Source organism: Colius striatus, chromosome 3 (genome assembly GCF_028858725.1).
Source record: "Colius striatus isolate bColStr4 chromosome 3, bColStr4.1.hap1, whole genome shotgun sequence".
Classification (NCBI taxonomy): domain Eukaryota; kingdom Metazoa; phylum Chordata; class Aves; order Coliiformes; family Coliidae; genus Colius; species Colius striatus.
The window spans coordinates 6450316-6472538 of record NC_084761.1 but is presented as its reverse complement, the minus strand read 5'-3'; the positions used below and the strand labels follow the sequence as shown (position 1 = coordinate 6472538).

General features: G+C 42.7%; 2 protein-coding genes across 4 annotated transcripts; one reads left to right on the top strand and one right to left on the bottom strand.

Moving 5' to 3' along the window:
- The first annotated feature begins 2306 nt into the window (after window positions 1–2306).
- Window positions 2307–12925, top strand: TVP23A (trans-golgi network vesicle protein 23 homolog A). Of its 2 annotated transcripts, none has more exons than XM_061992254.1 (7): window positions 2307–2348; window positions 2424–2503; window positions 6849–6885; window positions 7911–8000; window positions 10546–10671; window positions 12275–12404; window positions 12749–12925. In XM_061992254.1, the coding sequence occupies exons 1-7, from the start codon at window positions 2340–2342 to the stop codon at window positions 12808–12810; spliced, it is 534 nt and encodes a 177-aa protein (XP_061848238.1). In that variant the 5' UTR covers window positions 2307–2339; the 3' UTR covers window positions 12811–12925. The 2 variants fall into 2 exon arrangements, with proteins under 2 accessions (XP_061848238.1, XP_061848237.1); XM_061992253.1 differs by having other exon boundaries at window positions 6849–6993.
- A 763-nt stretch (window positions 12926–13688) lies between these two features.
- On the bottom strand, window positions 13689–19905 carry NUBP1 (NUBP iron-sulfur cluster assembly factor 1, cytosolic). 2 transcript variants are annotated; one of them, XM_061992252.1, is made up of 11 exons: window positions 19729–19905; window positions 19253–19354; window positions 19027–19163; window positions 18637–18705; window positions 18082–18114; window positions 17245–17335; window positions 16763–16917; window positions 15458–15568; window positions 15207–15309; window positions 14425–14508; window positions 13689–13849 (listed from the first exon to the last, which is right to left on the bottom strand). In XM_061992252.1, exons 1-11 carry the CDS (start codon window positions 19757–19759, stop codon window positions 13797–13799), a joined length of 969 nt encoding a protein of 322 aa, XP_061848236.1. In that variant the 5' UTR covers window positions 19760–19905; the 3' UTR covers window positions 13689–13796. The 2 variants fall into 2 exon arrangements, with proteins under 2 accessions (XP_061848236.1, XP_061848235.1); XM_061992251.1 differs by lacking the exon at window positions 19729–19905 and adding an exon at window positions 19442–19492.
- Between the last annotated feature and the right edge of the window lie 2318 nt (window positions 19906–22223).

Genomic DNA, 22223 nt, shown 5'->3' with positions numbered 1-22223 from the left:
GTTCAGTCTTGCTGGCTGAACTGTGCTGAGAGGTGAAAACAGAGGCTGATAGTAGAGCTAGTAGCTGAGATGAATAATCCGGGAGTCAGGAGATGCCAGACCTGTCACCACTGCTTAACGCTTCTGTCAGTGCAGTTCCAGGAGCTGCTTCTGAGTCAGAAGTTGGTTCTTTCCAGTTATTGCTAATATGCTGCAGAAGCACAAGTTGATACAGTAAATGAAGCAGAGGTCAGCTTCAGGTATGCACACAGTATTTAATAATTGTATCCCATGATAGTTCTCAAAGAGGTTATATCTTCTTCAGGAGTTAAAGCCTACTTAAATACTTTAATACTGTAGGCTATCATGTGCCATCCCATCAAAATACAGATTCTTAGTGCAAGGCTGCTGTATTTACTGACACACTATAAAGTGTTCTTTTAACACTACCAAGGCCAAAAGATGATGATCCTAGTATTAACATTATTATCCATAAAATACACCATTCCTGCCCTACAATTACAAATCCTACTAAGAACAGGTGCAACAGTTTTTCTGATGCATTAGGTGTTGTCTTGCTCCAACAAGAAGTCTTGCACAAAGCTACTGTCCAACTGATGTTTTCTGATGTGTTCAACTTAGTAACTTCTCAATAGATACATCCTGGTTTAGCTGGATGTTTTAGAAAAGACTAGTAAGTTATTATTTTGCAGGTTTATTTAATGCTAGTAGATAGTCAAATCAACAAATGATGATCAATTCTTCCTTGATCCTCCACTTCATGTTTAGCTGTCTGGACTATTTCCTCTCATTATTGTGAAACCCTTACCCATATCCTGAAGCTCAGTTGTCTCATTTCGCTTTCCTACTTCCTTAACTATGCTGCATAATCCAACTGAAATTTAAATAAAAGGAGAAAACTATAATTAAAGGGCTGACATATTTCACTAGTAGTACGCTCACAGCATTAGAGTTATACTGGATTGTACCCAAAAGCTCTATTGCAACAGGGGCACAGACCCAGTGCAGAGCAGGGGACAGCACATGTGGTTTGGCCCAGTACTGACAGGAAAACAGTTGGTAAAAAGTCAAGTCCTCAGATGAAATGTGCAAGTGTGTATCACATTCATACATGCACATTCACCTCCCTCTCCACTACTTTCTCCTTTAGGGGTTTATGGCCAGCAAAAGGCCCAAGCAGCCCTGTCTGGGTTGGTGTGTCTGGTCAGCGGATGGCTGTTACTAGAGGAGCAGACATAGAACCATAGAGACATTTTGGCTAGCAAAGATCTTTAAGATCAAGTCTAACCACTCACCTCACGCTGCCAAGCCCACCTCTAAACCATGTCCTTCAGCACCTCAGCCACATGGTTTTTCAACATCTCTAGGGATGAGGACTCCACCACCTTCCTGGGCAGCCCCTTCCAATGCTTAATAATCCTCTCAGTGAAAAAGTTGTTCCTAATCTCCAATCTAAACCTCCCCTAGTGCAACTTGGGGCCCTTTCCTCTTGTGTCCTATCACTTGTAACTTGGGAGAGGAGACTGATCCCAATTCACTACAGCCTCCTTTTCAAGTAGTTGCAGAGTGATCACGTCTCCCCTCAGCCTCCTTTTCAACAGAATAAACACCCTCACACGCTTCTCACCAGACTTGTGCTGCAGACCCTTCACTAGCTCTATTGCCCATCTCTGGACACACTCCAGCACTTCAATGTCCTTCTTGCAGTGAGGGGCCCCAACACTGAACACAGTATTTGGGGTGTAGCCTCACCAGCACTGAGTACAAGGGGACAATCACTTCCCTGGTCTTGCTGGCCACACTATTTCTGATACAAGCCGGGATGTCATTGGCCTTCTTGGCCACCTGGGCACACTGCTGGTTCACATTCAGAGCTGTCGATTAGCACCCCCAGGTAGCTTTCTGCCAGACAGCTTTCCAGCCCCTCAGTCCCTAGCTCGTTGCGTTGCCTGGGGTTGTTGTGGCCCAAGTGCTGGACCCGGCCCTTGGCTTTATTGAAACTCATGCAGCTGGCCTCCAGACGCATCCTGGGGAGCTGAGCCCACGATGTGTCCCACTGCAAACGGCCTCAGCCCATCGATCTAGGTAACCGCCAAAGGCCTGAACGTGACGGGGAGCAGAGCGGCACCGCAGCGCTATGGAGGCCGGGGAGCAGGCAGCCAGCCCTGCCCGCCGGGCCCAGCACCACCGCCCGTTCCGCCGCGGCGGAGAGGGGCTCCGCGCTCCGGCCGCGTCGCGGGTCCCGGGCAGGCGGCAGCCCGGACCCTTTTCGCTGGAACACCTCCCGGGCCCTGGCAACCGTCGCGCCGGGCAACCGGGCAGCGGGGCTGGGCCGGAGGATGAAGCAGGTAGGGGCGGGCGGGGAGGGAGGCAGCGGCGAGGCTCCCTCCGTCCCCCCGCGCTGATGAGCTCCCCCGCCGCAGGCGCTGGTGGACGACACGGAGGATGTATCCCTCGACTTCGGGAGCGAGGAGGAGCTGGCGCTGCGGAAAGCAAAGATCAGGTAACGGCGCGGGGCCCGGCCCCGAGGCCTGAGTCCCGCGGCGCCCGCCGGAGGCAACCGGGGCTGGGCAGCTCCAGCCGTGCCGGAAAACAACAACAAACTCCATTTAAACACTTAATTCCCGTTTTTCACGGGGAGGGTGGTCAAGCGATGGAGTAGGCTGCCCAGGGGGGCTGGCGAGCCACAGCCCAGGGGATGGCCGCTGCTGCCCGGGCTGGAGCCGACGAGGCCACGGCCCTGCCAGCCGCACCGCTGCTGCGAGCCCGCCTGGCCCGCAGGCTCAGCCTCGTCCTGCCGCTGCCAATGGAATGTTACCGACCCAAAGCCAACATTTCATGACCTCCCCTCACCCAACCAAAGATTATTTTGAGGAAGCCGAGAGAGCTCTGCTCTCATCTTCACCAAAACGAATGTGGCAGGATACTCTGGCATTGCATTGCACACTTGGCCGAAGGAAACAGCAAGTTACTTGCAATAAAACTGTCATATTCGCCTACCATGAGATAGGATTTTATGTGGAATATTGAATCATAGAATGGTAGGGTTCGAAGGGACCTTTAGAGATCTAGTCCAACCTCTCTGCAGAAGCAGGGTCACCTAGATCAGGTGGCATAGGAATATGTCCAGGTGGGTCTGGAAGACCTCCAAGGAAGGAGCCTCCACACCTCCTCTGGGCAGCCTGTGCCAGGGCTCCCTCACCTGAACAGTGAAATAGTTTTTTCTTATGTTTAAATGGAACTTTTTGTGTTCCAGCTTCATCCCATTACCCCTTGCTAGATACCATCAAAAAAAGTGATGCCCCAACCTCCTGACACCCACCCTTTAGATATTTGTAAATATTAATAAGATCCTCCTCAGTCTCCTCTATAGTGTATCTTATTCTTGTAGCTGTTACCTAAGGAAGCCCAACCCATTGATCCATCTCACCTGATGGGTTAAGCAGTCTATTGTTACATTACCAGAGCATATTGGAGCTCTGTCCACACCCAGGCCCCAGAGCTGTTGGTCCATCAGTGGCTTCTGAAGATTCTGCAGCCCAAGACTGTCAAGGGAAAAGTTTTATGTCAAAAGGAATTATACCTATGCATGCAGTCGTCAATAATGTATATAATCAGCTTTGCTTTATATTGCTTTCTTCCTTTCTACCTTTACCCAGTTTACTCTGGTTTATTACAGTGTTAGTATTTCTCATAGGTGTAAACAAAGAAAAGAAAAGATGTTAAGCCTAACAGAAATGTTATTTGAGATGTGCAAACAAACTTGGCCATATGATTACTCTGTTTTATTAGTGTCTGGTGAAGCATTTCTACCCTTCCAGTGCATTGAACTTTGCAAGTCCGTGATGAGCCAGCCATGACACAAGATTAGCACTCTCACAGTTGCTTCAGCAGCAGCACACATTTTAAATGAAGGTTTATATTTTGGTGCAGTCTTGGGAGAAAATAGCCTAAAGGATTAAACTAAACTGGTAAATACATTTTAGGGGTGTGTCTTGAGCATACAAGCCACAGATTCAGTCTGTGAGACCAGACTAGAGTTAGAGTGAAGTGAAACCACCCTGAAATGTTTGTAAGGAGGTCCAGAGCATCAGTTACTTTAGAGATCTGTTCCTACTGATTGTCAGTATCCAATCATATAAGCAGTAAGCCATGCTATTAATTGATCCACTGTGTGTAGATAATCGTTAGAGACTGCTGTTCTTTCTTACCCTCATTGCAACAACACTAAAAGATAACCTCATACTGAAAAACCTTTTGCTACAGAATACAGAAATGAAACTCCTTATGTTGTTCACACAGAAGTTTGTTTTTATATTTCTGAAGAATCTTGTGCAAACAAGCCTGGAACACATCCATATGCTGCAAAATTTTGTTTTACTATTAGAAGGCATAGCAACAAGTTCCAATTATTTGTCTTTATCCCAATTTCACATATCATGAACTTTCATAAGCTATGACAAGTTGTTAACTTTCATAAGCTATGACAAGTTGTGAATTTTGTGAGTATTTGTGAGTATATTCAAGTGCTCTTTAAAAGCAAAAGGTATGTGGATAGTGATTTAGTTAGTAGCTACTTTCATAAGAAGCTTAGGGCAAAGATAATTTACACCATCCTTGCCATTCATCGTAGTACCAAAACAATTGATACAGAAGAGTTAGGAGCACAGGATTGCTTCTATCTCAGGTCAGCCAGGTAACACAAGAAAATCAAGCCAGAGAGTCTGTTAGTTCAGACTTTGCTTAGTTATATTTGAAGTACTAGACAGAGGTGTAGAAAACCAGTACGTAGAGTGCTGTCGTGGCACTTCCGAGCAGGTGCTGGGAATGATTCTCCTGTGATTCAGTGGTGTATGTTGATGTTGACCCAATTGGATTCCTTAATATGGGATGCAGTTAAATTCATAACAGTTCATTCCTATCTCGATAGGCATCATGCTTGCTAACTGAACAGAGGTTGTTGTAACAAGATAAATGATAATCATTTGGCCTCAAGTCTCCAGTTCTAGACTATACGGATGTTCAGCTACAACTGGATCAAAGTCCAAGCAGCTGGGTGGTTGTGATTTCAGGGGCAAATGTATGCCAAGCATATGCTGTCTTCCATTAGTGTAAGGAACCATGCAAGTTTATACAGTGATTTCTTAAAGCCATCATTTTTTCTGGAGATCAGCTTTTAAGAAGTGCTATAGAGTACAATTGAATTAAAATAGAAATGCATTTACTTAAGAAAAAGCTGTAATTTTTTTGTTGTTTCAAAAAGGACCCAGATGATTTAGCTTCAGGTCTTAAAAGACAATTTTATCTGTCTGGGATTTCTCCCTATTAAAAATTCTGTTTATATATGATAAGAGTTATAAATTTCATCTTATGGTTTAGTAAGCATCCTTCAAAGTTAGATAGTGGAACAGATTCAGCATGCAAACAGTAATTCATCATCTGACTTCCAAATGAAACACCACTTCTCCAAAGCTACTTTCACATTTGAAGTGCTGATACAAAAGCTCTGTCTACCCTGATGTGCTTCTACCACTCACATAATGAACTCTCAGGTCTTCTTGAATGAGATCAAGATGTGAACGAGCAAGATATGATCTGCTTTTGACAGATCCTCTCACTAACCCACCTGTCTGCTTATGGCAGAAAAAGCTCCTGTGCTTAAAAAGTCAGTTTAGTTTTAAGTCAGAAAACACTTTTGGAAAGTTTGAGGTTAGCATGGACATGATCAGGAGTAAATGTAAAGCACAGCTGTGTGTCATTCTCACTCATCCAGTCATGTGTGTGTAGTATTTCAAGCACAATGTTGCCATTATAGAATAATGACTAGAATAGTTAAACAGCTATAGAATAATAATACTACCATAAAGATATCAAGATAAGAACCAGTATAATTTAAATCTAATTATAATTTATGATACACATTTATAACTGTGTATGTATTACATGTATCATTTTATTATATACAGTAATAGAATAACAAATGTGATAGCTGAACAGTTAATGCTGCCCTAGGCCATACTGCTGTTAATTGTTTACAGTGGTAAAGGAGCTTAATGAGAAAATGGCTAACTTTAGAAAAAAATATTATTCAGAAAAGAGATTTTATTCACTCAGCTTCAAGGGAAGAAGCTACTTAAATGCAATAGCCTTTAGTTAATTGTTACTTTAAACTTAATTAACATAAACACAACTGTACAGAATAAGTTTTTGTATGGGGCATATCAATTGAAAGTTGTCCCGTGCTCATTACAGCAATGTTACTGTACAGGCCAACATTCGTGACATATAGTTACTTCCTCCACTGAAATTCCCCTTTGTTACAAACAAGATACTGTTTGATGAGCAAAGCACAAATGTCTAGTGGAATTAATAACCATTCATTCATAAGGGCTGTTAGATTCCCAAATCATACTCCCTCCGAAACAAGAAGTGTGGGTTTTTTGTTTCAAAGTTCCTGTTCTTGTTTTCGGAACAGTTCTGAAAGGCATAAGGTTTGTCTTGATTTTTTTGTGCCTTACAATGCTGACATTTCATGAAATAAGGGTTCTAGGGCACGGTGTTAAACACAACCACTGAATTCCTTCATGCAGTGCCAGAGAAACTCATGAGGGACTCAAGATTTTGTTCTACCTTTGAGAAAGTTTTGACATGAACAACACATTCCATCTCTTAGCTTTAGATTGAAGGTTGGCTATTAGAAATACCATTGATTGATAACAAAAGTGCATAGCAGCTACAAACCAAAATACCATTATAGACAGTTGTGTTATATTACATGATTAACAAATACTATAATGTTACTTCCTGTGCCATAACTTCCTAAGTGCTCTGTATTCTTTTTTCCCCAGGCACCCACTGGCCACCTTTTTCCACCTGTTTTTCCGAGTGAGTGCTATTATTACCTACTTGTTCTGTGACTGGTTCAGCAACAGCTTTGTTGCCTGTTTTGTCACTATTCTCCTCCTTCTATCCTTTGACTTTTGGTCAGTTAAGGTAAGATGACCCTGAATAGTAATTACCTTTGCTATTGTGTGCCAATAAAAGAAATACTTATACTGACAAAAGTGACAGCAGCATTGTGATCTGTTGGTTTATTAAGTGTCTAGCCCATTTTAGTGAAGATATTTACATATCTTAGTTACTGTTTATCATCATATTCTGTGACTGACAGCTGCTACTAACATGGTGAGATTGCCTTGCCATGGGGAGATTTGTTTGCATGCTTTACCTCAAAAGAAAAAAGAAAGAAGGTAATCTTGGCTTTAAGTAATGGGTGCCAAAGGATGTCCAAAGCTGCAATACTGTGCCCCAGACCCAGCACCCAGGAGCTGCAGAAGCTCCTGGGAGCCCAGCTATGGCACTGGTGCCCTCACATGCTGGCAGGTGAGTCAGGTCTGCCCAGAATCCCAGAGGCTCCACACGTGGAACAAGGCTTTTTTTTTTCTAGAGGTGAAGCATTGATGCATCCCCAGTATTTTGAAAACTTCCAGTGTTCATCCAGGTGCAGAAATGTTTTCTTGTTTGCTTGATTCCCTGCAGCTTACTTGCTTATAATTAATCTTCCATTTTTTCAGTGTGTTTGTCAGCACTTCTCCTCTCTTACTGAGGCAGTTTGTTTATTGTGGGCTTCTCCAACTGACTTAGGAAAGACATATACTAGAATTTCTTATGTAAATCAATATTACTGTGCTAATTAACATATTAGAAGAGGAGAACAGGCTTCTGAATTTGTGGTAACTCATATATCCTTAATGACTGTTGTGCTCAAGCGGGCACAGATTTTAGAACTAATTTTACTATTTGGTAGAAGAATATGATTTTCAGACTTGCTTGTCTCTTTTCTTTTTAAATGTTAGTCTGAGAAGTGAGTCATGCAACTGATTAATGCAGATAATTGTTTCTGTCACTAGAACGTGACAGGAAGACTCTTGGTTGGTTTGCGCTGGTGGAACCAGATTGATGAAGATGGAAAAAGCCACTGGGTGTTTGAAGCAAAAAGGGTCAGTATGGTAATAAAAGCAGACCCAGGACAAACATCATCCCTAATATCAGCTTTACAAGCTTTCCTAAGTAACAAATAGAGCACCTTTGTAAGGGTTACTTTTTATCCAGCTTCTCTAGAAGATAATATAGGTATTCAGTTGCAAGTCCTGTGGATTGGCACATTCTGGAAGCATTCAGAACAAAACTAGTCTCACAAGACTGTTGTCATATGCACCAGCAGAATAAATATTCATAGCATGGTATTATCAGTATGGAATAGTTCTGGTAATTCAATTTTATTTTTTAGTGAGAACATCTTGTTATAAACACTTCTCTTAATCCCAATGCAGAATTCCCTTCAGGAGAGATCTATGTTGAAAGCAATACTGAATAGTTCAAATTCAGTATTTTTAACTGTATATTTTATTAATACTCAGGAAATACAGTGAAGCCCAGATCACAGAGCATTCTCATACTGCTAGTGCTTCCCAAACACCCTAAGCAGAAAAGGTTTGAAATGGCACTTGCCATGAATGACAGTCAAGACTGCAGGTTTTTGCTTTCACTTGCTGAGATTATCATCTTGCTAAACCCATCATCTGCATTGGCCAACACCTTTCAAACATTCTGGCAAATGGTGGCTGGATTAGTGTGAAAAATGTAGTACCACAAGAGGGAACATATGATTAGAGTGGATTGTATTTTTGACGTAGTTTACCTGTGAGAAATACTTTGATGTGGTGTCCCTCACCCACAGGGTAACGATAGCAAACTCAGGATGTGATTGGAATTGGAAATTGATAGATGGTCTCAATCAGGAGAAAAAAACATAGGTTTTCTGTTTAAGCAGGCAATGAGTTAGAGGAACATTTGCTACCTAGTACTGCAGCTACTACTTATTAATTGAATTAACAGTTCAAAGCTACTTCAATGATTACTTGTTTTGTAGAGAGTACTTGATAGAGAGTGATGTTACTTACCCATATGGATGACAGGGGCTGACTGACTCAGCTCTAAAGGGTAACCTTGAGAGGTATCCCTGCTCAAGGGGAAAAATTTCCACACACATGTGCTGCTAAGACAACAGAAGTTTGCCCTTGGAATCCTATCTTCTGCTGAGGTCTGCTGGAACAAAAGTAACTCTTACATTCCAAACATCACAACTCCCTCCTTTCCTTGAGATAACTGCAGCCATTTATAATCTTGCTCATTAAGTTAACTAGGTCTTTTAGGTTCAGAGTTCTCAGGTGTATTGACTTTTTTTCCCCTACTAAAAGTGCTAACACAACATCACTGTTGGGTAATTTATAAGTTAGTCAGGATACAGGTAATTAAACTCCTTTATTGTTTAGAACATCTGTCTTTCTGTAACTATGAAGGCAGAGAACATTATTCTCTGGATCTCTGCAACATCACTGGTTGCAGAGGAAAAAATTAAAGACACCTTGTAATTATTGCTTTCAGAGTTTTCTTAGGCAAGATACAGTAATGTCACTGTATTTACAAGTTGGGTGCTATTGTCTGCCAATGGATGGATGAGTCTTATTCTTACAAGAAGAATTCAGGATACTGAAAATGAACCAAAAGGCTTTTCACTTTTCTGAGTGAAAGGGTCCCAAGGGTTTTCTTTTCCAGTTGTGAAACTTGTATTTCAGCAGCCAGCAGCAGAGGTGGTTGAGTGGGCTGAGGTTTGGAGGGTGATTTTGAATTCTGTTCTCCTAGGAAAGATCAATGCTAGGAAAGATTCCCTTTCTTTAGTTGAAGTGTTGCGAGTTAACAATGAGCCTTTCAGGGTAGACAGAGAAGAAATCTGCCACCAGGGCTTTCTGCAGCCTGCTTTGAGGTTTTTTTGCTTTCCCTGAAGAACCTAACTAGAGCACCATTTGATAAGGAGGCCTCTTTCAGAGAGATGCCAGCAGTTCCTACGGTGTCCAACATTAGTATTACAGAAGAAGCATTATTGAAGCCACAGTTGTTAATTTATGGAATATCAGTGGGTTTCATAAACAAAATTAAGGTATCCATTTACCTAATAGAAAACTGAGCTACATGCAAGATCTTCCCATACTGGACTGTTTTTTTTTCCCCCCAAACATCTGTGTGTGAAGAGGGCACACGTCAGGAATCTCCACTATGGACAGGGAAGTACTCACACTCAGGTTTCTGTCTTTTGTTTCACACTTCTCTCAAGTCTTGGTAAAGTTTGAATCTGATGTCGAAGTTAACATTGTATTTCTGAAGTTTAAAAGCAATTGTCAGTGTATGTTCAAAATACTACTAAGTTGTAAGTCTAATCTAATCTAGTAGGAGCTGTCATTGACAAAGGAATAATTAGTAAATATGAACCAAGCCCAGAACACTTTGTAAAGAAAATGCTGTCATGTAGAATTGGGCAGCAGGCAGAAAACTCAGCATTAGCTACTTGTCTTCTTACTCCATCTTCCTTCTATGCCTATAATAAGTGATATTTAGGTAAAAAAGTAATTGTGTCCCTTCCTCCTCTGCTGATTTTATTGTGCATTTTGTCTTTGCAACTAATAGTTTCAATAATTTTCCGTCTAGGTGCCTGCAGTAGCTGCTGCAACTGAAGCTGAAGCGCGAATCTTCTGGCTTGGTCTCATTATCTGCCCAGTTATTTGGACAGTGTTTCTCTTCAGCACCTTGTTCTCTCTGAAGCTGAAATGGCTGGTAAGTCTGGGGCTATGGAAAGACCCAGTACAGCTGTCAGCCAGTACTGGCAGAGGGAAAAACCACATCTGTTGGTTTTGCAACAGTCTTTGAACCAAATCTTACAACAGTAGAAAAAGTCTGCTCACAGCTTCAAGAAATCAAGAGTTTTCTCTGGTCAAGCCCTGCAGTCTGGAAAAGATTAGTAATTTCTAGCTTCTACCAGTATCAGATGTCAACTCCTTTGTCTACCTTGAGAACCTTAAGTGACTGGCAAAATTATAGTCTTTCTAACTGTAGCAATTTGCCTTTGCCCAACTTACTTCAGTCAAATGAAACTAATAGGAGAGAACAAAAAAATAAGCTAGTGATGCTGGTTTTCACATCTCCTTGGGGCTTGAATGTTACTTGCTGTTAAAAGTAGGTTTCTGATTCCCTTTTGAAAGAACAACTATCATAGTGCTTAAAACATTGATGAATTGAGCTATAAGTATGTATTTTGTAATAACTGTGTTTTTAAGCCATTTACTTTACAAAAAAACACAAACCCACTTTTTTCTTAATACAGATCTTCTCCATATATTGCATTCTGTTATTTTCCTCTTCATGTTTTCCTCTATAAACATTAAGTGCTTGGGTAATGACTATAGAATTCCTTTTGTCAAGTTCCTAGCCATGCTAAGTATCCTATCTTAATTCAGTCTGAAAAGATAAAAAGTGTCTTGGACATGTGCAGCTACATGACCAGTAACAGCCAAAACTGCATTTTATTATTACATGAAACAGGGAATTCAGCTATGGATGTGAATCAACTGGAAGTCATTACCTGCTTTCTAGTGCCCCAAGTGGCATAGCTGAACAAGCAAGTAGTTACAATTAAACCATCACTCTTCACAGCTCCATCTGTTTTTTTGACAGCCAGAGATAGTTTGCTAACCTGAGAGCTGGCTGGAGAGGGAAGCCTAACTACAACCAGAGGCAAGTTGCTCAGGTGGTTGCAAAAGGCATGTTACACAAATGAAAATAGGGGAGCTTCCAGGAAATTGTTTCTGAGGCTGAGGAAAAGTTTTTTGTAAGTTATTTCATTAGTGAGTCAGATGAGCTCTGCCTCCCGCTGAGCCAAGAGTACCACAGAAAGACCTCATTTTTTTTGACTGCCTGTTAATGTTGGATACTGATTCATTCCTGCTGCTCTCTGGAAGTTGCAGGATCTTATTTGTACATAAGGCTTGTGGCAGCTTAACAAGGCTGTAGGTTTGCTACGGATCTCAGTGTGAAACTTCTAGATACAAACCAGGCTTAAAACACGTGAAATGATTATGGAATCAGTTCAGTTGGTCCTTAGGAAGGTCTAAATCTTTCAAGATACAGAATGACCCCAAAAAAAATGTATTAGTGCTTTCGTAAAAACATGACATTTTGTAGAAAGGAACTATTGTTTTATGTTTGATGTGACTGGATCTCTTTGAAGATCATTTATTACAGGAATGTCCCCCTCTTAACAGCATGCGTGTCTAAGTAGTGCGTATATGTACATACAAACACACATGTGTAGACATGTTGTATACCTGCAGTCTATATATAGCAGTGTATTTGGCCCAGCTGAAATCTTCTTTGTCCACAGGCTCTTGTGATAGCTGGCATCTCCCTTCAGACTGCTAATTTGTATGGTTACATCCACTGCAAATTAGGAGGACAAAAAAGCATCAGCAGAGCAACTTCAAGGTTTTTCGTCACAGCAGCTGTTCCCAAGAGTAAGTACTGTGTTGGTCTCAGCTACAGCCCATCAGCTACCACATCCTCACCTGTCTCACCTTGCTGGTTTTGGCTCTTCCCTGGTCTTAGTTCCCAAAAGAACTCCTGGCAGGGCTCTCTCCTCTTCCCACTAGGCCTCTTGTGTTGAACTCACTTAGGAGGGCTATGTCCCACCCCACTGTGCTGTGAAAGCTGCTGAGGCTTCACAGCTGAGCTGCCTCATGACTTGGGATTGCTACCCTCAGTCCTCAGGTTTCCACAGGGCTCTTCCCTGCTTTTCCAAAAAAAGATTGCTCCACACTGGGCTTTATTAACACCTATGCTTCCTCTGCTCATTCCACAGGACAGACAAGGAGAATTTCAGAAGATGGCACTAAAGAACATGGGAAGACAGGCACTAGATAAATAAGGCAGAACTAAAAGGATGAGCAGTAAAAATACTCATTTATGACACCTGTTCTTCAGATGAAGATATTTAAGTAAAGCTCTTCTAGAATTACACCTGCATGAAATGATTTGTGTCATTTGTTTTGAGTCTTTAGATTCAGAGAGGTTTAAAGCCTTTGTTACTTGAAGGTTTCATTGAAAAACAGTTTGTATAGGCACAGAACCAATGCTCAGGGTCTGCACAGAGCATGGGAAGGAGAAAAATCTGTCAACTCACCTGAGACTGCTGGGTTATCTTAACTGAGAATTGTAATGAAATCAAGTGATTAATCATTTGTTTAATGTTTGAACTACAACAAACAAAATCCAATTACCCTTCTCAAAGCTTTGATTCCTCTATAAAAAGAGGAATTTCAGACACAAAGGACCTCATAGATTAAAGATAACTAATGTTTGTTTTTTAGTGTTGAGGCTTGGGGCTGAGTAGAAGAAAGAAGCCGCACAGCATGTTCACACAGTGCTTGGGTGGAACAGCCAGAGATGTATGAACAGTTAAAATACCCTCAACTTACTCTGGTACCTGTAATAAATAAATACTGTACTTGTACTATAATGAACTTGCCTAAACCCTACTAGGCTTTTATTTAAAAGCTGATGCCAATCACAATGCTCAATGTCAGTGACACAGTTTGTGCTCAGATTTCTCAATCAACTCCCTTACACACCTGTCTGCCAACTCCAGCTTCACGTCCAGGTTATTACTACTGTGGCACTCGATGCAGATCTTGCCTGTGTAACACAGGTGAAGACTCAGTTTTCTGGTTTTCTAGCAAGCTTTGAGATCACCTAAGAACAACAGGAATCTTCAACTAGGGAAAAAACCTAAGGCAAGAACATTTATATTAAGAATTTATTTGCGATATACAAAAAGAATACATTCCTCTATTAAATCAAGGCATAAGTTACTTTCTGTAATTGAACTACGTTTTTAGTCCATTCATAGATTAGATAATCTTTTCTTCTTGAAAATGGTGTTGATCACAGTATTCCTGAATTCCTGCAAGGACAAGGGAAAAAGAAACAGAAACAGTATTTCAGTTACACGTTGGGAGTTAGTTATTGCTGCATCACTCTGACCCCTGTTGGTACAAACACAAGTTGGGCCTCATCACAGTGAAAATGGCTGCAGGAGTGTCCCAGCTATTTGTATTTTTAAACTGCACATCAGTGGCTCTTTAGGTAGTTTTTGTTTGGGGGTTTTTGTGCCAATTACAATTAGAAGTGGAGGCAAAAACCACCCAGCTCTGTCATGCTCAGCTACAGTGAACACACCGCCACAGGCTCACTTAAGAACCTTGGAACTTGAGAGAGCAAGTGCACACACCTCTTCTGGGAATCAACAACTGAAAACAGTTACCAAATACAGTTTTGTTACTGCTTGAAAAGCCTGTCATAACTGATGCTCAGAAGAGATGAACATGGTATTTGCACCTGTTACTTTCATAACTGCTATGGACATCTACTGGTTTAATAATTTGTGGCAGAGTAACTTCATTCTATTTAGCACCTTTGTTTATTGCAGAAGTGCTCAGAAGTGAGAGGATTCATTTGCACAGTGATTTTCAGACTTACGTTGAATGATATTCCTGTAAGATGTTGTAGCTGGAGACTCAGGTGCTTCAGACAAGAAAGACTGGCCTTTGTCACAACTTTTCCCTTGAAGGACAAGGAAAAAACATGAAAGCAATGCAATGGGAAAACATGAATTATTCTTTATTTTACCCTTTATCCCGCTACCCTTCCGAAGAGTCATCTGCAGCCATTCCTTTAAGCAGTCCTTACAACACTAATGTCATTACAGCTACAGCTCACAGTCTTACAAAGGAGTACTAACAGCAGAAACCTGCAGTCATCAGGTTGCAAGTACTGACCTGTTCCTAGATGTCATTAAATCATTAATTGGTAATGGCTAGTGAGCAAGTAACCAAGCCTCCTCACTATCCACAAGAGAACCTAGGTGGTGCCAGCACCAGTGAAGTGCTGGCTTCAATGCTTCATGTCTGCAAGATGTTATTTGTAGTAGTTATGACTTTATTCAGCTGCACTTCCAGGTGATTACAGAGATATTTTGTACTTTGAATAGGATTAGACAGTTGAAAGGATGCATCATCTAATCTTAATCAAGTTTCAGGCTAAAGAAATCATCTTGGCCTCTCTTCACACCATACAATGTTGCAGTTCAGGAAGTTTCGATCCAAAAAAAGGTTCTAGCTAAAAGTGCATATTTACCTAAGAGAAAAAAGGTTTAATATTCTATTTATCAGTGTCCAAGTCAGGGTTTTCCAGTAATAAAATCAGTGAAGGAGAAAAAAAACCAAACTTGTTTTAAATGTAGTGCAATACTGTAACTTTACCTATTTGAGGATCTAGAGGCACTTTACCCAAGAGGGAAACATTTAAATTCTGGCACATCTTCTCTGCACCTCCAGTAGTTGGGGGAAAGATCTGAGATTCATTCTGGGACAAGAAGAAAATGACAGTTAAAATACTGCAATTCTGAGAAGAGGCATTTTTGGGAGCATTGTTTTGCACACAACCAACAGCAAGATACAAAGCACTGTAATACATAAAGATACAAATTACTGTAATACCTCAAAAGCTTTACCTTACACTTTGGACATATGAAGCCACTCATATTTTCCACAACCCCTATGATTGGCAGTTTCACTTTGTGGCAGAAGTTGATCTCCTTCCGAACATCCTGAAGCGACACTTCCTATAGATATTGGGAAACAATGCTGTTTTGATTGTAATGTTTTGATGCTGAACCCTGTAAGTTACACCCTTAAGAGCTATTTTAAAGTTCATTCTAAACTATTACTGCTCTCTTCATATTCTGAGGAACGTAAACTTGTGTTACATGCTCTAGCAACGACACTGGGAGTAGCAACAGGAGATGTACAACAGTTCTAACCCACTGAATGTGGCTCTGTGTTGAAACCTGACTTGATTCTAGTAAAAACTCAGCCATGTTTATGTTTTATCTCCTATAATAATCTATGTCTTTAGTTCTTTAAATGCAACTTTTCCACATTTTCAGTTTTTTTCCCTTGGTATTCCCAGAAGAGCAGACAAGGGTGGGAACCACCAGGCTTATACTTGTTACTTCTTTCCAAACAAAATATGAAATAGCTTGTTATCCCCTCAGGCTTTTTACTGACCTCATTCAGTTCTCTTGTCCCCTCACCATTTCACTCCCTTTACATATTATTTTTTCAGCTGTTTGTGGAAGTACTGCATGTCTTTTGCTAGTTCCACCTCCCGTTCTTTTCCATGTCTTTTGCTAGTTCCACCTCCCGTTCTTTTCCATGTCTTTTGCTAGTTCCACCTCCCGTTCTTTTCCATGTCTTTTGCTAGTTCCATCTCCCATTCTTTTCCATGTCTTTTGCTAGTTCCATCTCCCGTTCTTTTCCAAACCAGGCATTAAAACCTATGTTCGAATTAGATGTATTTTAAGTTTCTTCAGGGGCTGATTTTTCTTTTAAAAATGCACATCACAACATTGCCTACTGGAGGCAACAAGCTACTTCTTGTGGTGTCCAGCAGTGCAAATCTCATCCCTTGAAGCCTAAACTTCTTAGTGATTCCTAAACAATGAGCTGTTGGTGAGTACATGAGAGATTCACAATGATGTGAACTCTGATCCTGAGGAAGGCAGTGAAATGCTGCATTTCCTTTCATGCAGATCATGACAGCTTTTTGTCAACTGCTCAGTGGTTTAGTGTCCCACTCAGATCCCCTGCTCCACTGAGACATCTGCTACCTCATAAACCAGACAGCTATAGGCACAACACAAGTCAAGTCCCTTAGATTCTCTACCATCATTTCCCTGAAGTTAAACAGAGACTAAATCAAGGACTGGTCTTTAACTGCCACCATGCCTCTATCAACAGAAGTTAAGTTCCCATACCTGAGGGGTGGTGATGATAACAGCACCATCTATATGTGCTGCACTGAGATACTGCACAATAGATAAGTGTTCATCTGACGTTCCTGGAGGTGTATCTATGATCAAATAGTCGATTTCACCCCAGTCCACGTCACGAAGAAATTGTTTGATCAACCCTAAAAGAAAAGATAAGAATGTATAAGAGAGGAAAAAAAGAAATCTACCTTTATGGTAAATTTTAGGAGCTACTTCAGGTTTTATAGGCTAGGTATGCAGATTCTTCTGACTTATCAGCTTATATATAGAACTACTTATTTTGCAAGGTTTTAAGAAAAATAAAGACAGCATTTGAACTTGTAGCTTCAGCAAATCAGTGTTCAACTAAAGAAAATAAGTAACCATTCACTTGTCTTTTCCTATAGCTTACTATATGTTATTAAACAAGCTCATGATAGTAAACCTTTAAAGTACCTAAATTATTGCTGAAAACACACGATACGTACCATTTTTTTTGGGTCCTCTCCAGATGACGGCATCATCGGGACTACTAAGCAAGAATCCTACTGACATGACTCCTAAGTTCTCTTCAACATACTAGAAAAGAAATAAAGAAACTCAGAAACAGAAAAGACGTAAAGAAAGAGTAGAGAACCCAACTCTAAACCCAGATGTTTAGCAAAAGTAGTTTGGGAGAGTCGAGTGGGTGGCAGATATTAAGAAAGGAAAGGCAGAGAACCTCAAGCACCTCTTTGATAAAAGGGCATTTGCATGGCTCACAAACTACAGATTGAAAAGACAATCCAGCTGCAGTAAGATTTACAGTGGTTTATGAAATCACTGGAGACAGTGTGAAGACAAAAGCAGCTTTTCCCTCTTGACATCACATCATCTTTTTCAAAGGGCACACACCAAAGGTGATCTTTAGACAACCACCAATCCTGCAAACCTTCTCCTGCCCTTTCTAAAGATTAGTGAGGTTCCTCTTGGGTTTAAAATACTTTTTGTCTGGCACTGAAAAGGTGACATAATATACAGCAGAATGATAACCAAATATAACTATATTAATGGACTTGTATTTATTGCCCACAGCATAGTGGGAAAGTCAGTAAACAACATACACTTAACACAAACTATTTTAGAAATATAGTATTATTAACAAAAGAAATGTAACACTCTGATCTATACACCCTATGTCCAGATTCTACAGAATCTGAATATTTACATAATTAGAAAAAGGGTTAACAGCACACTTTCTGCTGTCCCCTTACTTTCTTTTCACCTCGTAACACGGTGCCCAATTCAAACCCAACAAACTTTCTAAATCAGTATCACCTACTTACCACTGGAGACCATCCAGACCCACTCTGATGAACCTGGAAATGTAAGTGATACATAAAGTTACACTGGAGATAAAGACAGATGTTATAAAGAAAAGTGAACCTAAGTAAAAACTGGGTAAATAGCTAATGGGCTGATAGATACCAATTGTACTTTATTGGAATAGCTGAGTTAAAAGCTGCAGTATGGCCAGATCTCCACTAGTAAGTGAATAACTGCTCAAGTCCTTTACAGGAAGTTTACTCCTAACTTTATACATTTATGTAAAATATTCGATAAAGGTTATCATGCTGGCATAACTTAAGTTCTATGTAGCCACGAATAGGTGGCCAACATGCCACAAAAACAGGTCTGCAGAAGTGGCCACCCTGACAGCAGACAACTCTTTCACAAACTAGTTATGCTGAGCTTCTCCATGTCACCTTCATTTCCCTTCCCACTGCCACACGTTTCCCAATAGCATGTCCCTTTAGAAGTTTTAAATCTATAACCCCCTAAAATGTTAAGACAAAAAAAAAGAGCAAAAATCCTTTAAACGTGTTCCAGCATTCACTTACCTGTTCTCCTTCCAGACCCATCATTTTAGGGATTGATGGCCCACAGATATCTATGTCCAGCAGAGCAACCTGGAAAACAAACCAATCATCCCGCCCCACTGGAAACAAGCCCGCGCCGGCCCGTCTCCAGAACAACGCGCGTGACGGAACCGCTCTGGCGCCCTTGGGGGCCGCGACCAGCGCAGTCGCCCCCTGCCCGGTCAGGGCCGGTGTGAGGCGGGCCAGAGGCTCGCCCCCTGCCCGGTCAGGGCCGGTGTGAGGCGGGGCAGAGGCTCGCCCCCTGCCCGGTCAGGGCCGGTGTGAGGCGGGGCAGAGGCTCGCCCCCTGCCCGGTCAGGGCCGGTGTGAGGCGGGGCAGAGGCCCCGGCCCGCTCCGCGCCGCGCAGCCCACCTGCTTGGCCTCGTCGGCCGCCAGCCCGTGGGCCAGCGCGGCGCTGAAGGTGCTCTTTCCCACGCCGCCCTTCCCGGAGAGCACCAGGACCGTGTGCTTCACGCCGCGCAGCCGCTCCCGCAGCTCCGCCGCCTCCCCTGCGGGACGCACGGCCGCCGTCAGCCACGGGCTGGCCCCGACCCGCCTCCCTTTCCCCCGGCACCCGCTCCCTCACGCCTCCTCTCACCCGGGTCCGGAGCCGCGGCGCCGGCGGCGCAGAGCCTCTGGTTGGGGCAGCCCTGGCAGGCGGCGGCCCTGCCCGCCTGGGCGCTGCCGGTTCCCGGACAGTCTGAAACGGAGAGTGAGAGCTGGAGCACGGCCGCTGCCGGCAGCGACCCGACCGCGCCGCCCTCCCTCCCCGGCCGCGGGCCCTCACCCTCGGGCCGCGGCCCGTCCGCCGCGTCGGCCATGGCGCGCGCCGCGGGGGCGGGGCCAGCACAGGCAGCGCATGCGCGGCCCGCGTGTGCTGCCGCCAGGGGGCGCCCCCCGTGCCCCGGGAGCAGCCCCCGGGCGGAGCCGCGTCGGCCAGCGGCAGCGCCTCGGTGCCACGGGAGCGGCCGTCAAGTGCCCGCGGGGCCCCCAGGCTGCTGCAGCCGCCGGGAGACACGGGCAGACACCCGCGTCAGCTTCCCGCGCGGCTCGGCCCGGTGCAGCCTGTCTTACTGCTGGGAGCTGGTGGATCGCTTCTGTACATTCATGCCACTGCTGTCTCTCGCGGCAGCTCTGGATGTGTTAACCATGGCCCCATGCTGGTAGACTGGTTGTATTCACTGAATGGGTACATTCGTTTGGAAGATGATTCCGCTTTAACTTGGCCAATCAGCTTCGGAGCAATTGTGTCTTAAATCGTGGCATGTGAAAAAATCACAGTATGTAAAATCATGGTACATAAATAATGAAATGATAATAAATTCATTTTCCAAAGAAAATAAAGGTGCACCAGCTTGTGATGTATTCTGGGCCCTAATTACTGACCATTCTGTGCCAGTTGCTGCTCCCTTACTGCCTCTGCCACGGCTGCCTGAGCACAGCCTTGTCTCCTCTCCCATTCACCACATCACAGACCTGAATTACAGACTGCAAACAGGGGTGATTATATCTTTCACTGCTCCTTGCCCCAGCGTGAGCTGGCACTACACCCGACCAAAAACCACGTGTGGCAACTGCAGCTGTTAAACTGAATCACCTAGAGACCAGCTGAGAATCCCCAGCAGGATCCCCTGCCAACATTCAACAAAAGACAATCCCTGCCTCAAAATGCTTCCAATCTACATAGAAATGAGAATCACACTAAATCACAGAACCATATCTAGTCTTATGAAGGGATAATGTTTTTTCCAATGTAGTTGACAATCTAGACCTTGCTTTCATTTTCCCATTACCTATGTATAAAATTCTCAAAGCAGTCTCGTGGTTAAAACAGTGCAGAGCTCCAGCTATTGCAGATGCTGCAACAGCCATCTGAACTGATGAGTAAAGCTTGGTGTTCCAAAGAAGGCATTATATGGTGTAACCACTTTGCTTTGGAAAAATGGCACACAATGCATTTGTGTTCTCTAAAGAATATTTCAGTTTTTCTCCTGGAGATACATATAGTAGGTATGAGCCTTGAAACATCTCTTTTTTCTATTGTATCTAGAAACAGAACAAGGGGTAATGGGATGAAGCTGGAACACACAAAGTTCCACTTAGACATAAGAAAAAACTATTTCACTGTTGAGGTGAGGGAGCCCTGGCACAGGCTGCCCAGGGAGGGTGTGGAGTCTCCTCTGGAGGTTTCCAAATGTGCCTGGATGTGTTCCAGTGTGACCTGATCTAGGCGAACCTGCTTCTGCAGGGGGGTTGGACTAGATGATCTCTAAAGGTCCCTTCCAACCCCTACCATTGTGTGATTCTATGAAAAATACAGCAAAGTTGTGTTTTCATGAATACTCTCCAACTTTGACAACCTCAAGCTTTTAGAAAGAACAGTGGAGGAAACAAAAGCAATACAAAAACTTCTGAACAACTATCCGTTTACTAAAAAGCCCTAGAAAAAAACCCAAGAGTTTGGCTTCTGGTTTTCTGTCACTAATAAACAGACTACTGCTCATTTTCCAGTATATTCACCTCAGGTAAATGCTTATGATCACCTGAGTGTTGTACGACTTCAGCACCTATTGCTCTGTAATTCTTCCATGGGAAACTAATGCAAACAAAAAGGTTATGTGGAAGTAGATTCAAGTGTTTAAGCAAATGTGAATGTCTGAGGTGGGAGGAACTGGCCAGTTAGACTTATCTGAGACATTTATACTGTACCTTCCCTAGCAAAAAAATGGCTCTGCTTCAGACCAAAGCCCAAGGCAGCACTTCAGTTCTGTGCTTCCTTTCAAACATGTGGATTGGAGTCACTGATGTTGGCAGGACTTTCCGTGTTTCAAACTGAGGTACGTGTTAAAATATTTTTCTTGGGGGGCCAACAGATCATTTCCTGTTTCCGAGGTTATAAAAAACTTTCCCCACAAAAAGCACCAAAAAGTGAAAGTAAATGTCTTCCTCAGCACTCCTCCTTCTCCGAGGCAGTGAGGGCTCTTCATGCAGGGGCATCTGGGCAAACAATAGGCTTTATAGAGTGTTGGAGTCAGGCTGAACTTAGTGGTGAACTCTGACAGACCTCTTGCAATCTCTCATGCTCAGGAATAACTTTACCCTCCTGGGCAGCTCTTGAGAATTATTTCCATCAATTATTTCAAGAGGAAGGGTTGTGTGTGCCTGAGCATTTGCAGTATCAGTCTTACCCTGTTTATACACCCCAGTCTGGTGCTTGTCCACTGTGTGTGGCTTCACTGCCTCTATCTCTCCTCCCTACAGTTAGTGCTTAGATTTCTATATATTTTAAACATCATAAGAAGACAAATATAACTTACAATGACCATTTATTTAAAATTACCTCTACTTTTTTTCTATCTGAAGTGTCATGCAAGCTTTCTGAGACAAGATATGCTCCAATGTAATGCATATATAGACATATATATTTTATTTCCTCAGTTTGAAAAACAGATGTTAACAAGTTGTTTCACAGTTATATATCTGGAGAAGAAGAAACGATTGCAATTGTGTTCCATCCCACCTAGAAGACATCTCTGCTGATTTAAGGAGTTAGGATAGTGCAATACAGT